Below are 21212 nucleotides of genomic sequence, written 5' to 3' on the forward strand. Positions count from 1 at the left end.
AGCATAGAGAGAAAGATATGATTCATATATAATTATATGCAAAAGGCAAACAAACATACATACAATCAATGACCCTCCTGGGTCATTTAAACTGCTGACAGTATTGTCACGTTCTCAACGCTGGGGAACACATAACAACAAACAAAAACAGTCCTGTTTCTTTCAATGTCATTTAAAAGAAAAAAAAAGTTCAGCAAATTTAACATCTCTTCCTCAATCTGAGGACGTAGCTCCACAGACACAAACTCACTGTGAAATGATGAAGGTGGCAAAGATCTACAGATATGTCCTGTGTCTGTGTCGGGACTTGCATACCTTTAAGGTACAAAAGAAAATGAAAAAGGTGACTTAAGCACAAAAAAAGCACTGTAACACTACCATATGTGTCAATGGGACTAGTTTAACTGGCTTCTAGTGTGATTAAGAGGTTGTCCTTGTTACAGGCAGCCAAAAACACAAAAGCAGGCAAAAAGATTTTGGTTCTCTTTGACGTGTCCATCCAGTTCAGCCCAGCATACACCGCATATTGACTAAAGCCTTGTGTTTATATAGTTCCTGAAATAGGCCACAGTATGTTTAGTGCAACTTGCCTGTTTGAAGGTATCTCTACTGAGCTTAGATGTGAGGAGATCTACACCTCTCAACCATGAACTACTTGTACAAAAGCAACTGTTTGCGTGCTTAGATGTAGAAAGAACAGAAATAAATGGATTTTCTGATATTTAGAGCTTCTTCATGTAAACACTTCCATATAAAAACCTACAATTAGGCACAGAGTCCCTCCTCCTCATCCCTCTTGTTCGGCATAGGTAGTGGGGTGGGGAATAAACAATAAACTGGCAAAAAGTATTAACTAGTGTGTGAAGAGAGGGACACTCTTGCATTCAGTTGCAAACCTTACCACTGTAAAATAAACAAAAGAACATTTTGCATCTGTTAGTACATTGCATTGCACACATTCCCGGGTCTTTATAGGTAACTGTAAGTGCATGTGTTCACGTAACACCTTTACAGACTAACTGACTTCAACATAAAATTCCTCTAAAATAACCCAAGGCAAACTACGTACATGCTACATGGCTGTGTATCACTAAGAACACAGACCTGAAAGAAGAGTTAGCCTCTCTTCACACAGGGGACATAAAGAAAAAGAAATGCACATACAAAAAAGAAGTAGAAACCATACATTGGGTGTAATATGGTTTATACATCTTAACATTCCAGGATGCTGTTGACTGCCGCCTCAAGAGCAGAATCTGTGTCAGGGTGAGGGGGTGAGGTGAGCTGAGGGGTATATGGAGGCTGCACAGGGTGGTGAGACACCTGGTAGTTTGTCGGGCCTCCTGACAATGCTGGGAAAGGTGAGGGTTTATTATGGGGGCAACTATTGGCAGCAATCAGGCTGTTGTTGCTGATGCCGCTGGGTCCGTAGAGTTGCTGGGATCTCTTCATTTCCAGCACGTTCTTGCTTTCGAAGTGTGGTGGATGAAGTCTCTCTGTTGAGCCAGGTCCTACAGGCTCACTCCCTCCTGGGTCTTCATAACCAGGCTGGGAGTCTGTCCTGTATGGTGGCTCCATAGAGCCTTGTTCTGACTCATTCCATTTATAGCTGGATATAGGCTGAGGCGGGGAAGGGACTTGGAAAAGTTTGGATTTCGTCCCACAACAGAACTCCTCCAAGAAACTGTCTACAAACCAGACGGGGCAAAGTGTTAAATCAAAGTTAACTGAAAAGGGAATATTAGTTCACAATGGGATTCACTCCAATTCTGTTTTACCTGGGTCCACTAGTACCATGCGTTTGTCTTGTATCAAGGTGCTGCGCTCCTCTTGGTTGAAAGTCCTGTCGATCATCACCATTTCTGAGGACGGACTGAAACGCTGCACAGAAGAGTGAGGTTATGCTGTTAGCCCTGTGCATTTCCTAACATCCCTCACATCTAGTCATTAACTAGCGCGTGCACCTACCTCAGCTTCCACCATCAGTAGTCGCCTGTATTTGTTTACCATCCCCTGTGTCCTCATCAGCACCTGAGTTGCAGCTGCTTCAAATTCCTCATCCACTGGAAATTCAAAACACAACACACTACTTTTATTAAAAACAACAACAACTTTAATTCCATAAAAGACTTGGGGTGAATCTAGTATTGTCATGACTGTACCCTGGGAGAACTCGTCCGGGCTGGGTGGAGCCCCCTGGAACACGTGGTACGGGATAAGTCTCAGGAGTGCGTCATCAACTGAAGTGAATCGACGTCGATCTGGGGTCTGAACTGCAACATGATCCTTCCTCACCTGCTGTAAAATCCTTTAAAAATAACAGAGAAAGACACAAGTTTGTTAAATGACTGAAAGACAAAAGCACAACTACACAGGACAGATGGCATGTCAAAAAAACTCACATTTCTCCTTTTGTAAGAGTAGGAAGCAGAGGCCTCTTCTGTGCACTGACCTATGATGGGGAAGTGTAAAAACCAAAGATGTCATTACATTAGATTGTTCCACCTAAAAAAGACACACAAGCATGTAAAACAAACAGCTAACATACCTCAGAGTTTAGTATTGAATCCTGTACCATGGGTTTGATTGCTACAAGAGATCACACAAACAAAGCAACTTTATCAGTCTGAAATTCTGCAGCTTATATTGAAACATATTATACACTGAAGCCATTGGCGCCTCTTTTACCGTGGATGCTGCTGGCATGTGCTTGTTTGAGGGCAGGTGATGAAGAATTCTGAAAAATTTCAAGTAAAAGTTATGTTAGAGAGAGAACAAATAAGGAGAGAGCAAATTAATAAAAAGACTGCCATCTGTATACCTGTCTGTAGTCTTGTTGCTGTGTCACATTACCAGGTAAAGGGGACAGAGAAGTACAGTTCTGGGATGGAGTCACTAGAAGGCGCTGCACGGGAGTAGCCGACGCTTGGCTCTGATTGCAGATCCCTGTTGTAGCCGGGCCAACCAGAGTCAGACGTCCAGGAGCGCATGGTGTCTGCACGGAGGTGGAGCTCGCACAAGAAACTCCTGTCCACATCTGAGTTACACCTCCTCCAACCTGATTCCCGCTTACTACTCCCTGATTCAAAATTAGTGGACCAGCTGTTGGTGCATTGAAGTTCTGCGCTGCAACAATCTGCACTGTGTTTTGACTGGTAATTAGGGGATTTGAGTTGGGGTTGATGGGCCCGTTGTGGATGGTGCTAGATGAAGTGAGAGCCAAGGAGCTGGGTAGCAAGAACTGTCCGGCTGATATATTTGTCAGTGTAGACGCTTGTTGCTGCTCCAGGTGTGGTTGTACTACAATGGAGCCATTAGGTGTGTACTGTCCTGCAGGAGCAGCAGTATTAGTGTTCACTACATTAGTCACGGTGGTGGAAGTGGGCTGAAGACCAAGGCTGTAGACAGTCTGAGACCCCGGTTGGAGGGGTTTAGGCTGGATTGGTCTGACAACAGTCTGGGTCCCTCCTGGGCCTCTCTGTATGATGATATTTTGAAGCGGGATGTTTTTGAAAGGTAAGCCAACTTGGCCTTGGGTGGGAGCAAACACCTGCCCCCCTGTTGTTGTCCCTGCTGGAGCTACAGAAACACCTGGCCTTAGCACGATCTGTGGTGATCTTTCTAAGCTACTCAAAGTCATCACTCCGCCACCTGCACCAAAAGAACCCAACACCTGGATTGGCTGACCAGAACCATTAGGCAGTGACGGCATGCCTTGCAAAAACTGGCCTGCAGAGAACGTAGCAGTTGCAGTCGTTACCACACCTACCCCGCCTCCATAGTTCCCCGAGACCAGCGGGGAGGAGAAGGGAACAGGAGCTTGCACTAGAGTGGGAGCAGGCTGCGAGTCCAGTAAGGCTTCCTGGGCCAGCGTTTGCTCAGTGATATCAGCTTCCAAGAGAGATTTCTGAAGGATGTCAAAGGGCTGGTCCTCTCCCCCGAGATCCACCCCTCCAGGGGAGGTTTCAGGCCCCAGTTCATCCTCAATAAACGAGAGACTGCTAGAGAGTTGGAGGCCTGCCCCGGTCGAATCCTCGCCAAATTCACCCATTGTAGAAGAACCATCTTTGAGGCCAGTGTTGGAGCCAGTCTGAAGGAAGTATTGAGAGAAGAAAATGGAGAACTATTTGCATGTGAACTGCATATCTGATTTCAAAGTCAAAGGCTTCTTTTTATGCCCAAGTTAAGATATCAGGCTAATTTTATTTCAAATATTATTAGCTTTCTGTCAAAAATTGAACATGATTATCTATTATAGAATATAAAATACTAATATAATATTGTATTTCAAAGTTAATAAAGAAGTATCTGTTAGTGTTACAGAAGAACACAAACTGAAAATTCTTTGGTTAGTTCAAATAACAGATATTAATACAAAATAAAATCTCAATAAACCAATAAACCAAACGGTATTCATTATTTTGTATATATTCGTATATTTGTATATATTCAAACTGTTCAAACACAAATAAATAGCAAAAAAATTCTATACATACCCTCAGTACAAATTCAAGAAACTATCAATTTAACAGAGCATAAACAAACCAGACATATCCACTCAGCTGTGGTCTGCTTATGCTCCAAGGCAACAAGTAAAGACATTTTAAAAGGCAATACCAGTGCAGTACACTCCAACGAAGTGGACAGTGAAGCTTATATATGGGTCAGATGCGTGATTTGACCACAAATCCGATGTGGCAGTGAAGTATGACACCGCTTGTTCAGCTGTCTCTCTGCACTCCTGTGCAGCTGGGAAAAGGTGTTGTTTGTCCACAGCCCAGAGACTGGTAATGAGGATCAGGTCCTTTCATCACCAGCCTAAATTTGACATTTTTAACTGTCGTTGTGAGATCACTGTCCCTCTTCATTTTCTGTCATACCGCAAACAAGTGTCTAGAACTGCAAACTCCTGTACTGTGTGTGCACTGTATTTTTCAGGTAACTGCAGATAAACTGTGCATTGTGCTGGGATAGCACTGCTTCAGATCTAAAAGCGATTCATGATGTTACCTGCCTTTGTCGAAACATGCTACTCTGTGTCTTTGTCGATCTTTAAACGGTAAGAATATCTCCACAACACCGAATTCCCTTTAACAGAGTCTTGGACACTTGGGCTCTTGTTTTGTAATGCTGTAGCTGACGTTTTGAACATTTTTTCTTTTATCTCACTCACACTTCTAACGTAGTGCTCTGTAGTGCTGTGTATGTGTGTGACGACCTAAATTGACATGGCTTTAACTCTGCTCCAACCACGATTGGTTCAGTGTAGAGCTATTGTCATCGTCCTTTTGTCTTGTCTGTCAAAAAAATGGACGGAATGAGTTCGATTGACTTTTTATTAATCGTTACTCATATTTCTGTTGAGGAAAAGTTATCCCTGGTAGTTATCGTTACCATTTTATCATCCACTCCTAATGATGAACTGTAACAAAATGTCCTTGTGGTTTGGCTTGGATCAAGGTAATCATAGGTATACTCACGGTGTCGTTACCAAAGAGGGATCCATCAGACCCATAAGCTGCGTTTGTTACATCATCCTCCTCAATCTGCAGGAACAAAAGACAAGCGAGTGAATGGACTTGGGTAATTCTGGTGTTTAAGGAACATTTCTAAGGAAGTCATTCAGACAAACTCTGAATTCTCCAAGTGTCACTCACAGACTTGCTGTTGCTGCCATGGAGATAGTCATTCAACGCATCTACATCTCTGAAAAAGATAAAGAAGCAACATCTTTAGCAGTTTCTTTTTATTTGTGTCACTATCTGTGGTTTTAAAGTTCCCTGACATTTGCTTTACTACATGTGTCTTGTGCTTATGACCATTAAAATATTCACTTCCCTTATTCAATGAAAGATTTAAAACCAAAAAAACAGATCTTGCAGATAGTTGTGGCACTGATTTTAAAGGCAACTATATATTCACAAGTATAAAACTGTATGGCCCGGGGTGTGGCAAGAAGAGCTCGAATCTTAGTGCAGATTTTATAATCTTATAACGTTTACCCTAAAATATCCAGAAGACGGCGATCGTCATCATCATCCATGACACCTGAAAGAGTATGGAAGGCCATCAGATGAGGACATGGGACACGCTAAGGTCTAATCACTGAACAGTGGAGTAAAAAAACTTGTTTTTGTTTTACTCTAAAGTAAAAGTGCTTGAGCTCTAAATGGCTGGCATGTTTTTAGACATTTCACTCACAGGTTTCCAGCAGGAAGCATGGGCTCAGTCATTTAACACCCTTTCTTTCCTGCAAAAGGCTGGGCTGCAGAGTGAGAAACTTCATTTAGTAGAACTACATAACTGGACATGTATGTCAGATAAGGGGCGTAAGACAGTGCAGGCAGGTGCTAGATAAAAGAATGGTTCAAGTGTGAAACAGGGGTGTGGACAGGAAGTTGGGAGGGGGGGGGGTACATATTTGCTATTCAGTACATAAGGACAGAATGGCCTTCATCCCCTCCTACAAATGCTTAGCTATGACAAACTCCCACCCATAAAGCTTCTCTGCTGTCCCACATTGGTTGTCTTTCCAGTGTGCAGAGTGAAAAAGAGTATTTGAGTGTAAACAACCCCACCCTGCAACATTTATACATTATAGTTCTGGTTGATGTTCTGGGTTTCATCTCTCCATTGAAAGAGGTATTGGCTTTATGTTGTGTCAGTCAGTCAGCTTGGTGCTACTTAATAATTGGGGGTTTAGGGGTTGTTGTTTTTTTTTTAATGGCACTTAAATGATTCAATATCTGTAAGTAAATGGTTGTGGCTGCTTTATTTACTGTATCACATAATAATAATAAAAAACTCATTTAATCACTAATAGAGCATGTGAATAAAATGGTTGTATCACATTCAATTTTATTTTGCTCTGTGTGTGTGTGTGTGTGTGTGTTTGCAGGTGACTGGGGAAATGTAGGTTTTGTTTTCCCATGAAAGGCGACTGCAACTCTACAAAATGGCTGTTACCATGCCATAGGCTGTCTTTACAGCAGAGCCACGTTGAGCCTCCATCTTTGGTTGAGCGAGAACAAAGACAGGACAGGGCTGCTGCACAAATTAGGCCGTTTACACGGACCGTGTTTGGAGTTTAAAGCAAAAACAACGACCGCTTGAGCGATTTAAATCGCTGGAAAATCACGGTTGTTTTTTGTGTGTGTCCACAGCAAATAACACGACATTTTCTCGTCGAGCAAACGAGTGTCATTTATCCTTCGAAACTTGTTACAGAAAACCATGTCGAGATTCCGAGACAAAAACAACGCAAACTAAGCCATAAACACTTCACAAAAAAAGGCATCAAATACGGGCTGTAAAAATCTATATTATCCAATTAAATCCAAGGTGCAAAAAGTTAACGTTTACAAGCGATCACCTCAAATTGTAATGTTAGCTGCATTAAAAATGAAATGACGAGCTGTTTATGCTGGCCAGAATAATAACCTTTAAAAAAATGTGATCTAGCTCGATATCGCCAGATTTGCATCTTTAATGCCAGTTTTGATCAAACTGGCATATTTCTGGCGTATTTCTTGTTGCATTTTTTGCCTAATTTCGAGCTCAAATTCACAACCACCAGCAAATCCAGCACAGCACGTGCGCTTCGACGCAAATCCACGGCTAGTCCCCGCCGTTAAAGCCGCACAAAAACACGGCTAATGTACAGCTTGCAAGTTTTATTTCCAAAAATAGACTGAATCGACAGAGAGTGATAATCGCATTCAAGCAGCACAAAACGCCCGTCGTCGCTGACGTGCTCTTTCTTTCTCTGTTGGGGAAGGCTTTCATTTGTCCTCTATGTGGCTCGTCTGCCAGCATGAAAAACGTCACATTTTGCCTCGATATAGCCGAATCGACGCGTTTCAACCCGGGACTTTTGTCCCCAGTCCGTGTCCTGCTCGGGACATTAACTCAGCGGCTCCGCCACATTTTTAACTTTAAATATCGGCCTGCGCTGGTTAGCTAGCCGCGGCGTCGATGACGACGCCTATTTTGAAAGCCAGAATCCGTCGAAAAGGGCTAAAACCGCGTCGAGCCATAAATATTTATCCCGATTAGCATAACATAAAGACGACTCAAAAAGAGGCAAACCCTTTTACTCCTGTCTCACTCCTTCTTGAAACCCAATATCTCCATTTGGCAACTTTTAATTTGCTCCCCCCTCCTTCTCCTCCTCCTCCTTCTCCCTCTCCCACTCATATATTTTTCTCACTGTCCCTGCTCTGTCTCGGATAGATTTTTCTCTCCGCTCAAACTCTCTTCCCTCCCTGAAGGAAGGGAGGAAGGAGGTTGTGTGTGTTTTTTCCTTGAAATTTTTATCACAAAATTATAATACACTCAAAGGGAAACTCACCGTCATGAAAAAGCAGTGCCTTGTCAACGGGGTTTCCTCGCCATCACCGCACGGGTTGTTGTTGGGGTAGTGCACACAGCGAAATCAGCGGTCCTCAACGACTGCATATGGCTCCATGCATTTGAATACGAAACCTTAAAAACAACCGCAAATAATTAATAAACTATTTTTAATGCTTATGTGAATTATAATTACACGTGGCTCTGTCTTTATAAATAGCGGATAAACGTTATTACACTTAATCACTGCCAACAGTAGAGGGCGGGCCTTTGTGTGTGCCACACCTGGATGTTGCTCAGGTATGCCTAGTTGCCTGCTGAGAAGCCTATTTCGTATTCAGAAAGCAGTCAGACTTTATAAGAAAGCAAAGCGTTTACATTTATTACACTTATTGTTTTTTTTATATGTAATTCAATCGCATTTTACACATACTTTCGAGTAAAAATAATATTTCTTCCACCTTGTAGTGTTGTATGTGATGTCTTTATTATAAAAACGTTAAAGAAAATATTATTTAAAAAAGAAGTTCAGTGTAAATACCTCATATTTCTATACATAAACACTTATTGTAAATGGTCTTTAAGATACTGTGTGCTGTTCATATTAATACTTTGATATTTACTTTCATATCTTTATCTAACATTTTTATAGCTCTATTTACTTTTACTTTTGATTCATTCAATCTGCACAACCAGGGGGATGGGACCTTACAGTAAACGATAGATGAATAAATGGCATGCTATTTAAATTTATTTGTTGTCTATATCTGTAATGTGTTTCACAAAAACCACACTATAAATATGGGTAAACTGTAGGGAGCAGGGTAGATAAAATGAAGGTGATATGAAAAAAAAATTAAAAGGTTCTTTGAAATATATAAATATTTCATTGAAATATATAAATATAAAACGAATGGAAATATAAAAAGAAATTAAATAAATAATGCAAATGTTCAAGTATTTACTGTTCTTTATTTTGTTTTACTTTAAAATGATGAAAGAAACATTTTGGTCTAGCAGTATCATTAAATGCGTTTTATTAATAATACACATACATATTAATATAATACTATATTCTATTACACAGAGGCTAAAATAAGCTCACTTGCTATAATTAGCCAGTCACTGGCTTCAAATATTTTGTTTCATTTTGTTCAAAAGGTAAAGAAGTCTGTCGAAGCTTATAAAGAGACCAAATGTAGAAGAAATTATATAATTTTGTGGTTAAATTGCAGGTTTTATTTCATCTTTGAAAAAGAAAAAATATATATATAGTTTTTAAAATTAGCTTAAAAACTCCGATGCAGCAGGTGGCGGTGTGTTGGCTTTGCGAAAGTCACGAAGAAGAGGGTCATCACTTCCGACACAACTATCAGTGCGACAATATGGCAGCGGTGATTGAAGGTAACGAGGAAAGTGGTTTTTCTGGCGAAAGTGGGGCGGCCAGGATACAAGAGCGACTTCAGAAGCGGCACCAGGCAAGGATCGAGGATGCCGAGCGGAGGAAGGAGGCTAAAGAGAGCCATTCTGTCGCCGAGGAGAAGGGCGAGTATTTCTCCATCGCCTTCAACAGGGAGCGGGCGTGTATAGAGGAGCTACTGTCCAGCTGTTCCGGAGCTGAGCGCGCTGTGGTGACTGAGAAACTAGAAGAGGCCACGACCAAAACTCTCCAGCTGCAAAAGTTTCTGAATGACAGTATGCAGTTTCTAACGCAGTACGAGCTCAGGCAAGCCCAGGCTGCTCTCCAGAAACTCCAAACCTCGCTGTCTGAGACCAAAGAGGAGGCTTTGCCCAGGAAGAAGTTTGCCTTTCGAACTCGCACCAAGGCAACAGATAAAGCCTCTGCACAAGATGCTCATCCCCTTCCCCGTGATGAAGGCACACCTGCAGAGACAGGTAGGACCCAGGTGGATGGAGCAGCACCCGCCGAGCAGTGCGGCTTCTCCAACATGACCAGTGAGTTTCTGACCAAGACGGCTGAAGAGATCCAAAAACGAGATGTGCTTCTCACTCACCTGACCAACTGCAAAGTCCATCTGTTCGGCTCCCCCAGCACGCTGCACCTGAAACACATCGACAGCTGTGAGATCCTGTGCGGGCCGGTGTCCAGTTCAGTTTTTGTAGATAATTGCAGAAACAGCGTGCTGGCCTTTCCCTGTCAGCAGCTGCGGACCCACAACACAACCGACACACAAGTGTATCTGCACGTCACCAGCCGAGCCATCATAGAGGACTGTCACGGAGTGAGCTTTGCCCCGTTCACATGGTCCTATCCCACCCTGGAAGAGGACTTCACTGTGTCTGGGCTGGACCGGGCCCGAAACAACTGGACTCAGGTGGATGACTTCAACTGGCTTGCTGCTGGGACACCTTCCCCAAACTGGACTGTTATTCCAGAAGCAGACAGAAAAGCCAACTGGGACTCCTAGAATGGGACTTTTAATGACCTAATGCACTAAAACAAATGATAGTAGAAATTTTACATGAACTGCTTGCGGCCAGAATGCACATTTAATGTCCATTTTATTTCATGGATATAATCTTCATTAATATATTTAAATAAAAATTCACTTAATTTGGGCTGTTACTGTGTGGTTATTTTTTTTGTTTGTGTTTTTTTTTTTTTTCAAAAATAAGTCTAATTCTTAAGAGTCTAGGGTCAAAGTCAGATTTCAAGTAGTTTGGTATTGGGACAGGCTGAGCTTTTCAGAATCACTTGTTTTACCTAACAGACCAAAACATGAAGATTTTCAGTTTCATGTTATTATTCCAATTCAATAGCTATCAGATTTTTACAGCTTATATGAAGTTTTGAGTCTATTCACCACATTTATAAAGAGGTGTATAAACAGAAGAAGTATTCAGAAATTCATACTGCATGTGTACCTCTTTGGGATTAACTCAGGACATTTTGCAAAATCAAAAATGGTACATAAGGGGAGGAAGAGTAAGATCTGGGAGTATAAAGGGACCAAAACATACTCAATCATTATCTATGGTCTGCGTTTAGTTCACCATCCATATCACGAGGGATGTTTTCACTACTTGGGCAATGCAGGAAATCAAACTGGTTAAGTCTGATCCAACTTTGGATGTCTTTGAAAACCTCACCAGCCATATTTCAGAGTACTCAATAGGTATTCCCTTGTGTAGCTGTTTATGTCATAAACTCCCATGCAGAGGGAAAAAAATACTGCACTGAAGAACAGGTAATATGCAGTTAAAAAACAAGTTTGTGGACATGGGTTAGTCACTGACCCAAGAACAAAGTAGAGCACCCTGTTGAAAATACCCTTCTTACTAAGTTACTGATAAAGTTTCAGTAAGACTTGACCAACACTGAAGGAGCTCTAGCTTTCATGTGCTCTCAAAATGTGTTTTCTGATGACCATAAAGTTCAGGTATAATTAATTCAACCATTTTTATATTGAATAATTTTTGCATTGAAATATGTGGGGGAAAAATGGGAGTAGTGTTTACAGTTAATGTAAAATGTGCATCTTTTGAGAGATTATATAGGTTTTCTTGCAGAAGGAACAGAAAGTAAATTGTTATTACACAAAAATATTAAGACACCAAGTCTGAGATTTTTTATTTTTAAGTCTGTTATAGTTCAGGCTTTGTTTTTATACCGACTCTGCCTTTTAAAATTCCTGCCCACAAAGGTAATGCAAGTTACACAAAATAAAGGAGGAGGGGGAAAAATAGTAAGAAAAGAAAAGATCTCTGTGTTTGTATTTTATTTAAAATGCAGTCTAAGCCATTTAAAAATCCAAAAAATAAGAAGGAAACAAAATAGAATGCTATGGAAAAACGGAAGATAATAGAATAAATCGGCAATATAGAGTTAAATGGCTCCTAAAATTTAATAAAGCAAATAAAATAAAATGGCTTAATAAATGTAGTTAAAACAATCACAGCAAATATCTCATAATATAAAATGTAGTGGACAGTCCAGCTTTGAAATTAAGCGCAATAAAGAGTATTTTTTGCTAAACATGTGTCACATTATCAAGAGTTACTGCATGAGGTAGAGAAGAAAGAGCTTTTGGCAGCTGCTTCCTAAAAATATCGTTGCTCACTCAGGTTGTAGGCAGTATAAGACACTACTGAATAAACCAGTAGTGCTGTGAAATATTCATTTGGCCAACAGTTTAAATAAATCATTGAATACCTGGTGTTAGCATGACATTCATGTCTATGACAACTGCAAACTTATGATTATAACACATAAATATTGTTAGTGAGACAGCGCTAAACACGCACAAAGGTTTGATGAAAGACATTGTGAAAAGAGCATCAGGAGATTGGGCCTTCAGTGTTCCAATTGCATTTGGTAAACATTTAGCAACACTGCAGCTCTCACATCCAGCCACAAGGAGAAAGAAGAATAGACTGTTCAGGGAAAGGCCTGGCTTTGATCAGCATAAGTATCTGGCTCGTGTATGTGCCAGACACTGTGTTGGTTCTAACTGCCAAGATAGCAAATGACAACAAGAACATCAATGAAAGCAATAGAATATTTTTTATCAGCTTGCCAGACAACGTTTACTGCAAACACTGAATTTTCATGTTTAATAATGTTTAAGCAAAATTTTAATTTGTCCAGTTTGTCACAGTTTGGTCTTGATTTATTAAGCAATTACTTCCAAAGTAAAGTCATAGTGGGGCTTTATTAACTCAGTGTTTTTGATTCGTTGTGAAGACATCTGGTTTGTGTTGAGCTTGTGGACCCCATACCTATGAATGATTAGGCTTTATCATTAGCCCTACTGTCATGTCCATTACCTTTGTCAACCATCTGCTGAAACTTGTGCTGCTCCTGATGTGTTTGATCAAGGCAACCATGACCACATGAACACTCAAACCAATTATGGCCCCTGGCAGCAGCTTACGATCAGGCTCATCTTCTGTAAATTGGATCAGGGTGCTTACAGGGGCTTAGCATGACGTACTGCAACTTTGAGTTTAATCATGAGGATCCCCGGCCATCCTCAACCTCTTTGAGAGAACGCAACATTAGCTTCTCCTGTAAAGGTTTGAAGAAATAAACCCTTTTGAACACTGAAGTTTAGGACTCAATGGTGCAGAAGAACCTTTAAAATAAGGATCCGGTGCTGTTCTCCTGAGTTCTTTATAGCGGTTCTTTTGCCATAGGATGGATTACAGTCTGAGCTGACTCTTCTGTTCTTTCGGACCAGCCAGAGGACATACTGATTACAAACAAACAGGGAAGTGCAGGTTAGCATACTCAAGAATTTTATCTAAACCGAAGTGGAAATCTTGGAACTCCTGCAGTGTTTTTTACAAGCAAGGACACATCACAGATTGAAGAATGGCTTTGTTGCCAGTTAAGTTTGATCTGAAAAAGCGAGTAAAGTTGGCTCAGACAGTCTGGTTCATGTACTGGTTTGCTGTGTTGGCCGGCGTGTTGGTCCTCAGCATGGGTCTGTTCTTCAAGATCGAGCTGCGAAAACGCTCTGAACTTATGGACAACAATGAAAGCCACTTTTTGCCCAATCTGCTTATTCTCATGGGTCTAATAGCCTGCAGCATCAACGTCTTTGGAGGCAAAGTGTGCTATGACTCACTGGACCCCGATAAGTTTGCAAAGTGGAAGCCCATGTTGAAGACCTACTTGGTATTCTGTGTAGGATTCAACGCCCTGCTGCTTGTCACGGCCGTGCTGTGTTTCTTGATGAGAATCCCTATGCAGTTCACCCTGGCTGAAGGGTTGAGGAACGGCATGAGGTACTACAAGGACACCGACACACCGGGACGCTGCTACATGAAGAGGACCCTGGACTTGATGCAGATTGAGTTTCGTTGCTGTGGAAATGACAACTACAGAGATTGGTTTGAGATTCAGTGGGTCAGCAACCGCTACCTGGACTTCAGCTCAAAGGAAGTCAAAGAGTAAGTGACAGAGATTTTTTTTAAAAAAGTTAAATCCTTTATTGTTGGCCTTAAAAGTTGCAGAGTTATTTAATGTGGAAGTAAAATGAATGTGTTTGGATTGCCGTTGAACCTAAGTGCACCAAGCTGCTGAGGTGGGGTGATCTGTGCAAAGTTAGAGTTCAGTATAAGTGGATTTGAAATGAAGGTAGATCAGATCAGGCGTAATACTTACTTTCATCCACTGAGGATTACCATAGCAGAAACGGTGACTGCTATAGTTCATAGCAGAGATGTGTTCTTGGGGTCAGAGAAGAGATCTGGGGGCATTTATATGTGAAGATCTGGACTTTAGTGAATGGTTGCAGAAAAAGATACAGTCAAGTCCCACGAGAAAGCTTTACACTAGCCTGTTTATGTCTCGGCCAACCAGCACCACTTAACTTTTTGTAAACAATTTTGTGTGCCGGGACATAATTAGTGTTTAATCTCCAGGATTACAGTGTCTTGTCCTTCATGAACCAGTGTCTTGTCCAATCAGCAGAGGACATGGCAGCACTCCAATAACAGCACTGCCAGTCAAAAAAAGTGTAGCCAGAGATGCTCACATTAGCATAAACTAAGGACAACAGCGTTATCATGAAAACAGGAAACAGCTATGCTTTAGAGCCTTCTAATTGGGCAGCATTTGGGGTCAGTGTTGTTGTGGTGCCATTACAGGTTTTTGTTGTACTTATACATGCAAGATATCACATTCACTGCCAACTTTCTTAGTAACAGTAACTCCAGAATTATTCTACATCATAAAGTCTCTGTGCTTTTGACCAACAAGTTGTCTGGGTCATAATTCGGAAAGCTCAAGTAGGTGGTGACATTTCTTGCAATAACGGATACATATCTGACACCCCCCAGTTCTTTGTGATCCAATTACACTTGTCTTTCCATTGACCTACTACTCTCAATCATAGTCAAGATCAGCTACTCAGACTGAGCAGTGATTCTAATTTCAGTGTTTGAGTGCCTGCCTTCTTGCTTCTCGCAGTTGTTCAGACCTTAATATGTACTCCTTGAGATAGTTTGAAACAGCAGTGTATGATGGAACATTTTAGCTGACGACTGAATGCCAATTCAGGCTAGCTTTGTGGAGGTTGGATAGCTGATTTAATGTTGTTTATTGTCAAGGTAAGATTGTACTGCAAAGTATAATACAACAACTTTTGACCTGGAGTAATGTATGGATTCCAGTTAAATCTGAACGAAGGGAAGTCTAACACAGGTGTGCTAATTCAAGTAACAGCCCATTCCTGGCCTTCAACATCATCTTCCCCTTTACTGTTCCTCTTCTTCCTAGCCGCATTGGCAGTAATGTTGATGGCCAGTATCTGATGGATGGAGTGCCCTTCAGCTGCTGTAACCCCAGCTCCCCCAGACCCTGCATTCAGGCACAGATGACCAACAACACTGCCCACTACAGTTATGACCACTACACAGAGGATCTCAACGTGTGGAAGCGGGGATGCCGCGATGCCCTGCTGTCCTACTATGGTGGCATGATGAACACCATCGGAGCCCTGGTGATACTGGTCACTATGCTGGAGGTCAGTGCCACAGACTTACTTAAATATATTAACTGAAACAATGTTCACTTCTTAGTTGGAAAATGTAGCTCTTTTCAACTTCATTTAAAAGTTAGAACAATCCCATGCACTATCCACTGCATGGAGGAATGGAGATCGTGCATAAATGTCTAATTAAGTCTTCTACTGTAACATTGTCTCTGTCTAATGTTGGTTTTGCAAACAGTATGTCCTCATTAATCTATTCACATGGAAAGAAAATAAACAATAGAGGGGACTGCTTGAGAGCTGTTGAGTGTTTCAGTTGTAGTGGGCGTTTTTTTTAAATACCCCAATTGCAGAAGTGACCTTAATGCACAAAATATTGTTGTTGTCACAACTATTACAGAAAAGTATATATTTCCATGTCCACTGGTGGAAGGCTTGTTTGAAGATACAAACAGCTGGTCTTGGCATATCAATATCTAGAAATAGCAACAACCTTGCTGATAGCTAAATTGAAGCCAGGCAGGTGTGTTAGTCATTTTAATCAGAAATACAGAGTTCTTTGGAGCACTACTCTAGCCTTGAAATCTGTTGGTGGAGCCTACAATAGAAACAACTGATAGGTAAATGGGCACCAGACAATGTTTTCCCATATTCCCAATGGGCTTAACATCCCAAGAATTCTGAACAGGGAAAAGCCTCATTTGAAATGAGAAATAGTCTGGAAAATTGTTATGTTCAGAAAAATAATACAGATAATTCAGCCTATTCGATCTGACAAATCAGAGATATTTGTGTGTCTAAGTGTTTTCTAGCAGTACTTCCCATTTTTTTTTATATCAACAAAGACAAATTGGTTAGTCTGGCAACTGGTTAAACTCCCCTTCTGTCCTTAACCTATGACTTCAGTCCAATTCACTTTCATGCAGTAGGTTAGACAGTCTCTAACAGGCCTAGCAATACATTTCAGTTTGCAAGAGGCACTTTGAAGAACAATTGGAACTAAATATGTTGATTTTTTCTTCAAGGAAAATCAGTTCTCAGTTTATTTTTTACTGAAATTCTCGAGTTACCTCATCACATTTGCTCCAGTTGCATAGTGGGCCTAAAACAATAGATACCAACTTATAACATTCCTGCACACATTAAGAACCGCAGCTTCCCTTGTCAGCAGATAAAAGTAACAACAGCCTTCTTAAGTCACAAATATTGTACCTGTATCCGACTAGATTTTATTCATTTTTAAATTGTTCTGCATTTTTTCCTCAGATCATTTTCAGTTAAATGACTGAAATTGAGAGAAAGTCTTTAATGTCCAGCTAGTAGGAAGTCAGGTGAATAAACATGCAAAGCCTTGACCTAGTTGGCATTTCTTCCATCAGTTTCCTCCATCCCTGCTTCTTCCCTTCTTTCCACAGTCTGCCCACGCTATCAGTAATACCCACTTACTGCATCTCCTTCCCAAACACCGCTATCCTCTTTACCTAAATATATTTTCTCCTGCCCTACTATCGAGATACCCTGTGCCACCTTTGGCACGATTTAGCTCACCTGCGGTTTCTCACCTGCTACTTTCTACCTAAATCCTGTAACAGCCATGTGTGTCCTCTTTCCTCTCTTTACTTTCTCCTTGGCCTCCACTGCCAACATCTGTGGTTGTTTGTAAAGCCAAAATATCTGCTTATGATTATGCAGAACAAATAGACATGTACAGGTGAATCCTTGAAGCCAGTGACCACAGCGATGATATAAATTGTTTGGGTTCCTGCATCACCTTGAGGAGACAGTAAATAGAGCCATACAGATAACATCTTTGCTCCAGAAATCCAGCAGACAATTGTTTGTTGTAAAAACACAGCTTCAGCTAATCAGATGCACGCTCGGAGGAATCCTAGATTTAAAAGAGGAGTTACGCAAGCATCTCTGTGCCGACACATATGGGTTAATCTGCAAGAGGTGACAAGGAAATACTTATTTCCAGGAGTCTGATCTCCTGATCTGATGTCTCCATTTACAGTAACTGGATCTTAACTGTCCTAATGAGATGTTATCCCTATAGGCTATAGATTACTTCAAGAATTTAAAAAAGCTCCTAATTTCATTTTCCTTGCTTGAATATTTGCCTTAACACAACATATTTGCAGTATATTACACAATTTCTGACTCAGATACATTTATTGAAAGATGTAAAGTTGTATCATCTTTTCATGTCCTACTTATAAAAACCATGCAAACATTTCTAAGCATTTAGAAGATATTCAAAATAATAGCTGAAGATTTTTTTTAATTATTAGTGAAACTGGAGTTCTGAATTTAATATTATTACACTGGAAAACATCAGATATTTTCCATTTTTGCTTTAAAATTTAATTAAAGGATTTATTAAATTATCTGAAAGAGCATTATTAATTACATTTCAGCTTAAGTAATCAGAATTGTTATGCTGCAGCAGATTTTTAGCATCCATGAGTGCTAAAATTCACTACGTACAACTGATGCATTACAGTGGACCTATTATACCTGGTTTGTTAAATTAAAGACAACTACATAGCGGAATTATAAGAATGAGGTCATCCCACATCTGCACTGAATGCTCCATTTTTATACTTTTGGATTTGTGTGATGTCTTAAAGAGGGGATATTCAAATGTGGGCATCCCACACAAACAGCACAGTCTGTGAACACCGCCTATTACTCCAATCTTCTGCTTGGGCAGGGCAGCCAATCAGAGAAAATCATGCATCATGCAGCACCAAGACCCAGTAGAAGATAAAAAAATTTTTTTTAGCTGAAACAAGCAATGTTATTTAAGTATAGTCCAAGAATAAAATATGGAACTATAGATGAGTAGAACAGGCCCATTAATTTGGAGCTGAGCAATGGTGATACTTTTCCTTTGCTCTGATTTGAAACTTCTAGTAATGATGAAAATACAGATTTTTGTCTAGATATCCTCTGATAATTAGCTAATTGTCTTGATAATATTATGTTCTAAACCGCAAACAACATTTGTTTAACTTCAATTCAATGTCTTCCTTCATATAATATCATTTTTCTATCTTTCTGATTAAACTGGAATTTCAATCAAATTATTGTAGCACAAGTGTATAATAAATTCCCTTCTTAAACGTTTTCTTTCATGTGGCATGGCTACATTTCACATTAAGTTTATCAGATCTGTGTTCCTGTTCCTTGCAGGCTAGTGTGACTGTGGGCATGCAGTATGTCCACAGCTCCCTGTGTAACCTTGCTAATCCGGAGGATCCAGAGAGCGAGAGCGAGGGCTGGCTCCTGGAGAAGACAGTGAAGGAGACGTTCACTGACATCATGGACAAAATGAAGTCCATGGGCAAAGGCATCAAGGTGGAGGAGGGTGATCCAGCGGTTGAAACAGTGAGCTGAGCTAGCGCCACCTGAACAAACTGACCCCACTCCCACCTGAGGAGAAAATCAAAGACATGTGAGATTTTTCTACCAGCATTTATTTTGTAGGCCTACTCATATATTTGGTTATGAACTCATTAGAAATGGACGTGAAAAGATCATATTGCATATTCATACTTTGATAAATAGCAGCTGGATGGGTTTTTAGTTTTGGTTTTCCCCAGTAAAACAACCACCAGCATGGTTTTTTGTTTTTTTGTTTGTTTTTGCACCAGCATGTTTTTAATTAGGTTTACAGTTCTGCTTTCTGACACTTTGTGCATTTTTTTCTCCAAAAAAAGTGCAAAGTTATAAATCAAGTAAATGTTATATGTATTGAAAGCATGTAATTTTCTCCTTTATTTTGCTGTCACGTAGTTTGGCGGGGATGGTGGTTGCTATGCAATCCCCCCCTCTCATGGAACCCAATGGTGCAGATTGAAGATATTTAACTCAGGTTTTGCAATGTTTTATTTTTGCTAACCCGTCTAGGCTACTTTATAGTCAAAGCAGACAAATTAACCCCTCTGACTTGCCCCCATTTATACTCCAGTTCACTGGATAAGCAGCTGAGATGGAGTATAATTTTCAATTAAATGAATCAGTCATGCATGAACAGTGCAACACATGGATCAAGACTGAGCATGGGAATCAGGAAGTTCAGAAACATGGGGTGACTCCAAACCTGTGGCCTGAAATTGGCAGCTAAATCTTGGTTCCTGACCCCTGTACTGTAATCTCAGATCCTCTTTGATATTTCCCTAGTGCATTCAGTATCTGTATATTGACATATGTGTATGTACAGTATATAACTTTGTATATGACGTAGAAAAGATGAAAAATTACTTTTTTAAAAGAATGTAATTAAGTTGAATCTTTTATTTGAATCAATGTAAAGTTGTTTTTCTTTTTTCCAAATAATTTTCTTGGCTTTGTGTGACTGTGTAGAGGAGAGATTATGCTGACTGTATACGCGAATAAAGGATATTAGAGACGACATACAGCAGTGCAATGATGGCGTTGTGTTGTCTCGACCTTGAGTCATGAGGCATGCTGTGAGTGCCACTGGGTTCCTTATTAAGCCAATAGGATAAGGCCTATTAAGGTATTACTGCTTTCACATGGCCATGGGATGACATTTCACATGCCCAATGTAAGGACATGTGTGTACAGTATGTGTGTGTGCTTGAGGAGGAGCTATGCACGGGATGCATTCTCAAGAAACATGCAACAAATGTTACTCTCACTTGTTCTTTTCTTTGGTTTTATGCACTTTTTGTGACTTAAACCTACTCTAAAATGAGGTTTGACTTCAGAGGGCGCAAGTCGGAAAATCCTTTGATCTCTTTGGTTGATATATTGGTAAATAATAACCTGTAAGGTACTCTTTATCCATCCTGTTGAAACTAAATCCGCTAATAACGTGTGTATCTGAATCGAAAGCCACATGTTCTCAAAACTTTAGCCATGAGGAATTACGAGCCATGATATTAAAGCCAGTGTGGTGTTGTTAGAGCAGATGTGAGGGAGTGCTGTGAAGAGTCAGCAGGAACGGCAAAGAAGCCAACTCTGTGCTGTATTTTTGTTGGACCAAAGCACATAACCAGCGCTGAGTAGATAAGAAGCTTAATCGGCTTTAGATTAGCATGAACCCCTCGACCAGGTGAGCAGGTGATGTCCTGCTGCAGGATTCGAGACACGAAAGACAGAGATAGAGACAAACAAGGGAAAGTGAAGATCAGGGTGGTATGAAAGAAAAATAAGGCACCACTTTATTGAATTTCTTTCTTCTTCTTTTTTAAATATGTGAAATTAAAGTAACTTCTTGAAGTATCACATAAAAGCATTTATTATTCATCAGGTAATCACTGACATTTTAATGTTGGGGCTTTATAAAATGTAGTAGTCAAAAAATAGCATTGCAGTTCAGTATCTAAATGCAAGTTCTTAATTTCCACTAGAGCTATAGTGTCAAGTCTTTAG

At 40.5% G+C, this 21212-nt stretch overlaps 3 protein-coding genes and 1 long non-coding RNA gene across 7 annotated transcripts; 3 read left to right on the plus strand and 1 right to left on the minus strand.

The window, feature by feature from the left end:
• Positions 1-1064: 1064 nt before the first annotated feature.
• On the minus strand, positions 1065-8430 carry bicral (BICRA like chromatin remodeling complex associated protein). 4 transcript variants are annotated; one of them, XM_026178258.2, is made up of 13 exons: positions 8351-8430; positions 6202-6265; positions 6003-6048; positions 5658-5706; positions 5481-5546; positions 2822-4090; positions 2689-2737; positions 2549-2589; positions 2403-2452; positions 2163-2308; positions 1969-2063; positions 1779-1881; positions 1065-1688 (listed from the first exon to the last, which is right to left on the minus strand). In XM_026178258.2, the coding sequence occupies exons 3-13, from the start codon at positions 6041-6043 to the stop codon at positions 1213-1215; spliced, it is 2385 nt and encodes a 794-aa protein (XP_026034043.2). In that variant the 5' UTR covers positions 6044-6048; positions 6202-6265; positions 8351-8430; the 3' UTR covers positions 1065-1212. The 4 variants fall into 4 exon arrangements, with proteins under 4 accessions (XP_026034043.2, XP_080161153.1, XP_026034044.2 ...); XM_080305027.1 differs by lacking the exon at positions 8351-8430 and adding an exon at positions 6967-7030; XM_026178259.2 differs by lacking the exon at positions 6202-6265 and having other exon boundaries at positions 8351-8420.
• Positions 6547-6986, plus strand: LOC145430275 (uncharacterized). Its single transcript, XR_013910741.1, has 2 exons — positions 6547-6642; positions 6899-6986. It is a non-coding gene; the product is annotated as an uncharacterized LOC145430275 (long non-coding RNA).
• A 1205-nt stretch (positions 8431-9635) lies between the features above and the next one.
• tbcc (tubulin folding cofactor C) lies at positions 9636-10929 on the plus strand. The gene has a single exon (XM_026177626.2). It carries the CDS (start codon positions 9651-9653, stop codon positions 10776-10778), a length of 1128 nt encoding a protein of 375 aa, XP_026033411.1. The 5' UTR covers positions 9636-9650; the 3' UTR covers positions 10779-10929.
• Positions 10930-13541: 2612 nt separating this feature from the next.
• prph2a (peripherin 2a (retinal degeneration, slow)) lies at positions 13542-20228 on the plus strand. The gene is made up of 3 exons (XM_026178267.2): positions 13542-14265; positions 15596-15842; positions 19005-20228. The coding sequence occupies exons 1-3, from the start codon at positions 13685-13687 to the stop codon at positions 19206-19208; spliced, it is 1032 nt and encodes a 343-aa protein (XP_026034052.2). The 5' UTR covers positions 13542-13684; the 3' UTR covers positions 19209-20228.
• The last annotated feature ends 984 nt before the right edge of the window (positions 20229-21212 follow it).

The sequence above is a fragment of the Astatotilapia calliptera genome, chromosome 8 (assembly GCF_964374335.1).
Source record: "Astatotilapia calliptera chromosome 8, fAstCal68.1, whole genome shotgun sequence".
Lineage (NCBI taxonomy): Eukaryota > Metazoa > Chordata > Actinopteri > Cichliformes > Cichlidae > Astatotilapia > Astatotilapia calliptera.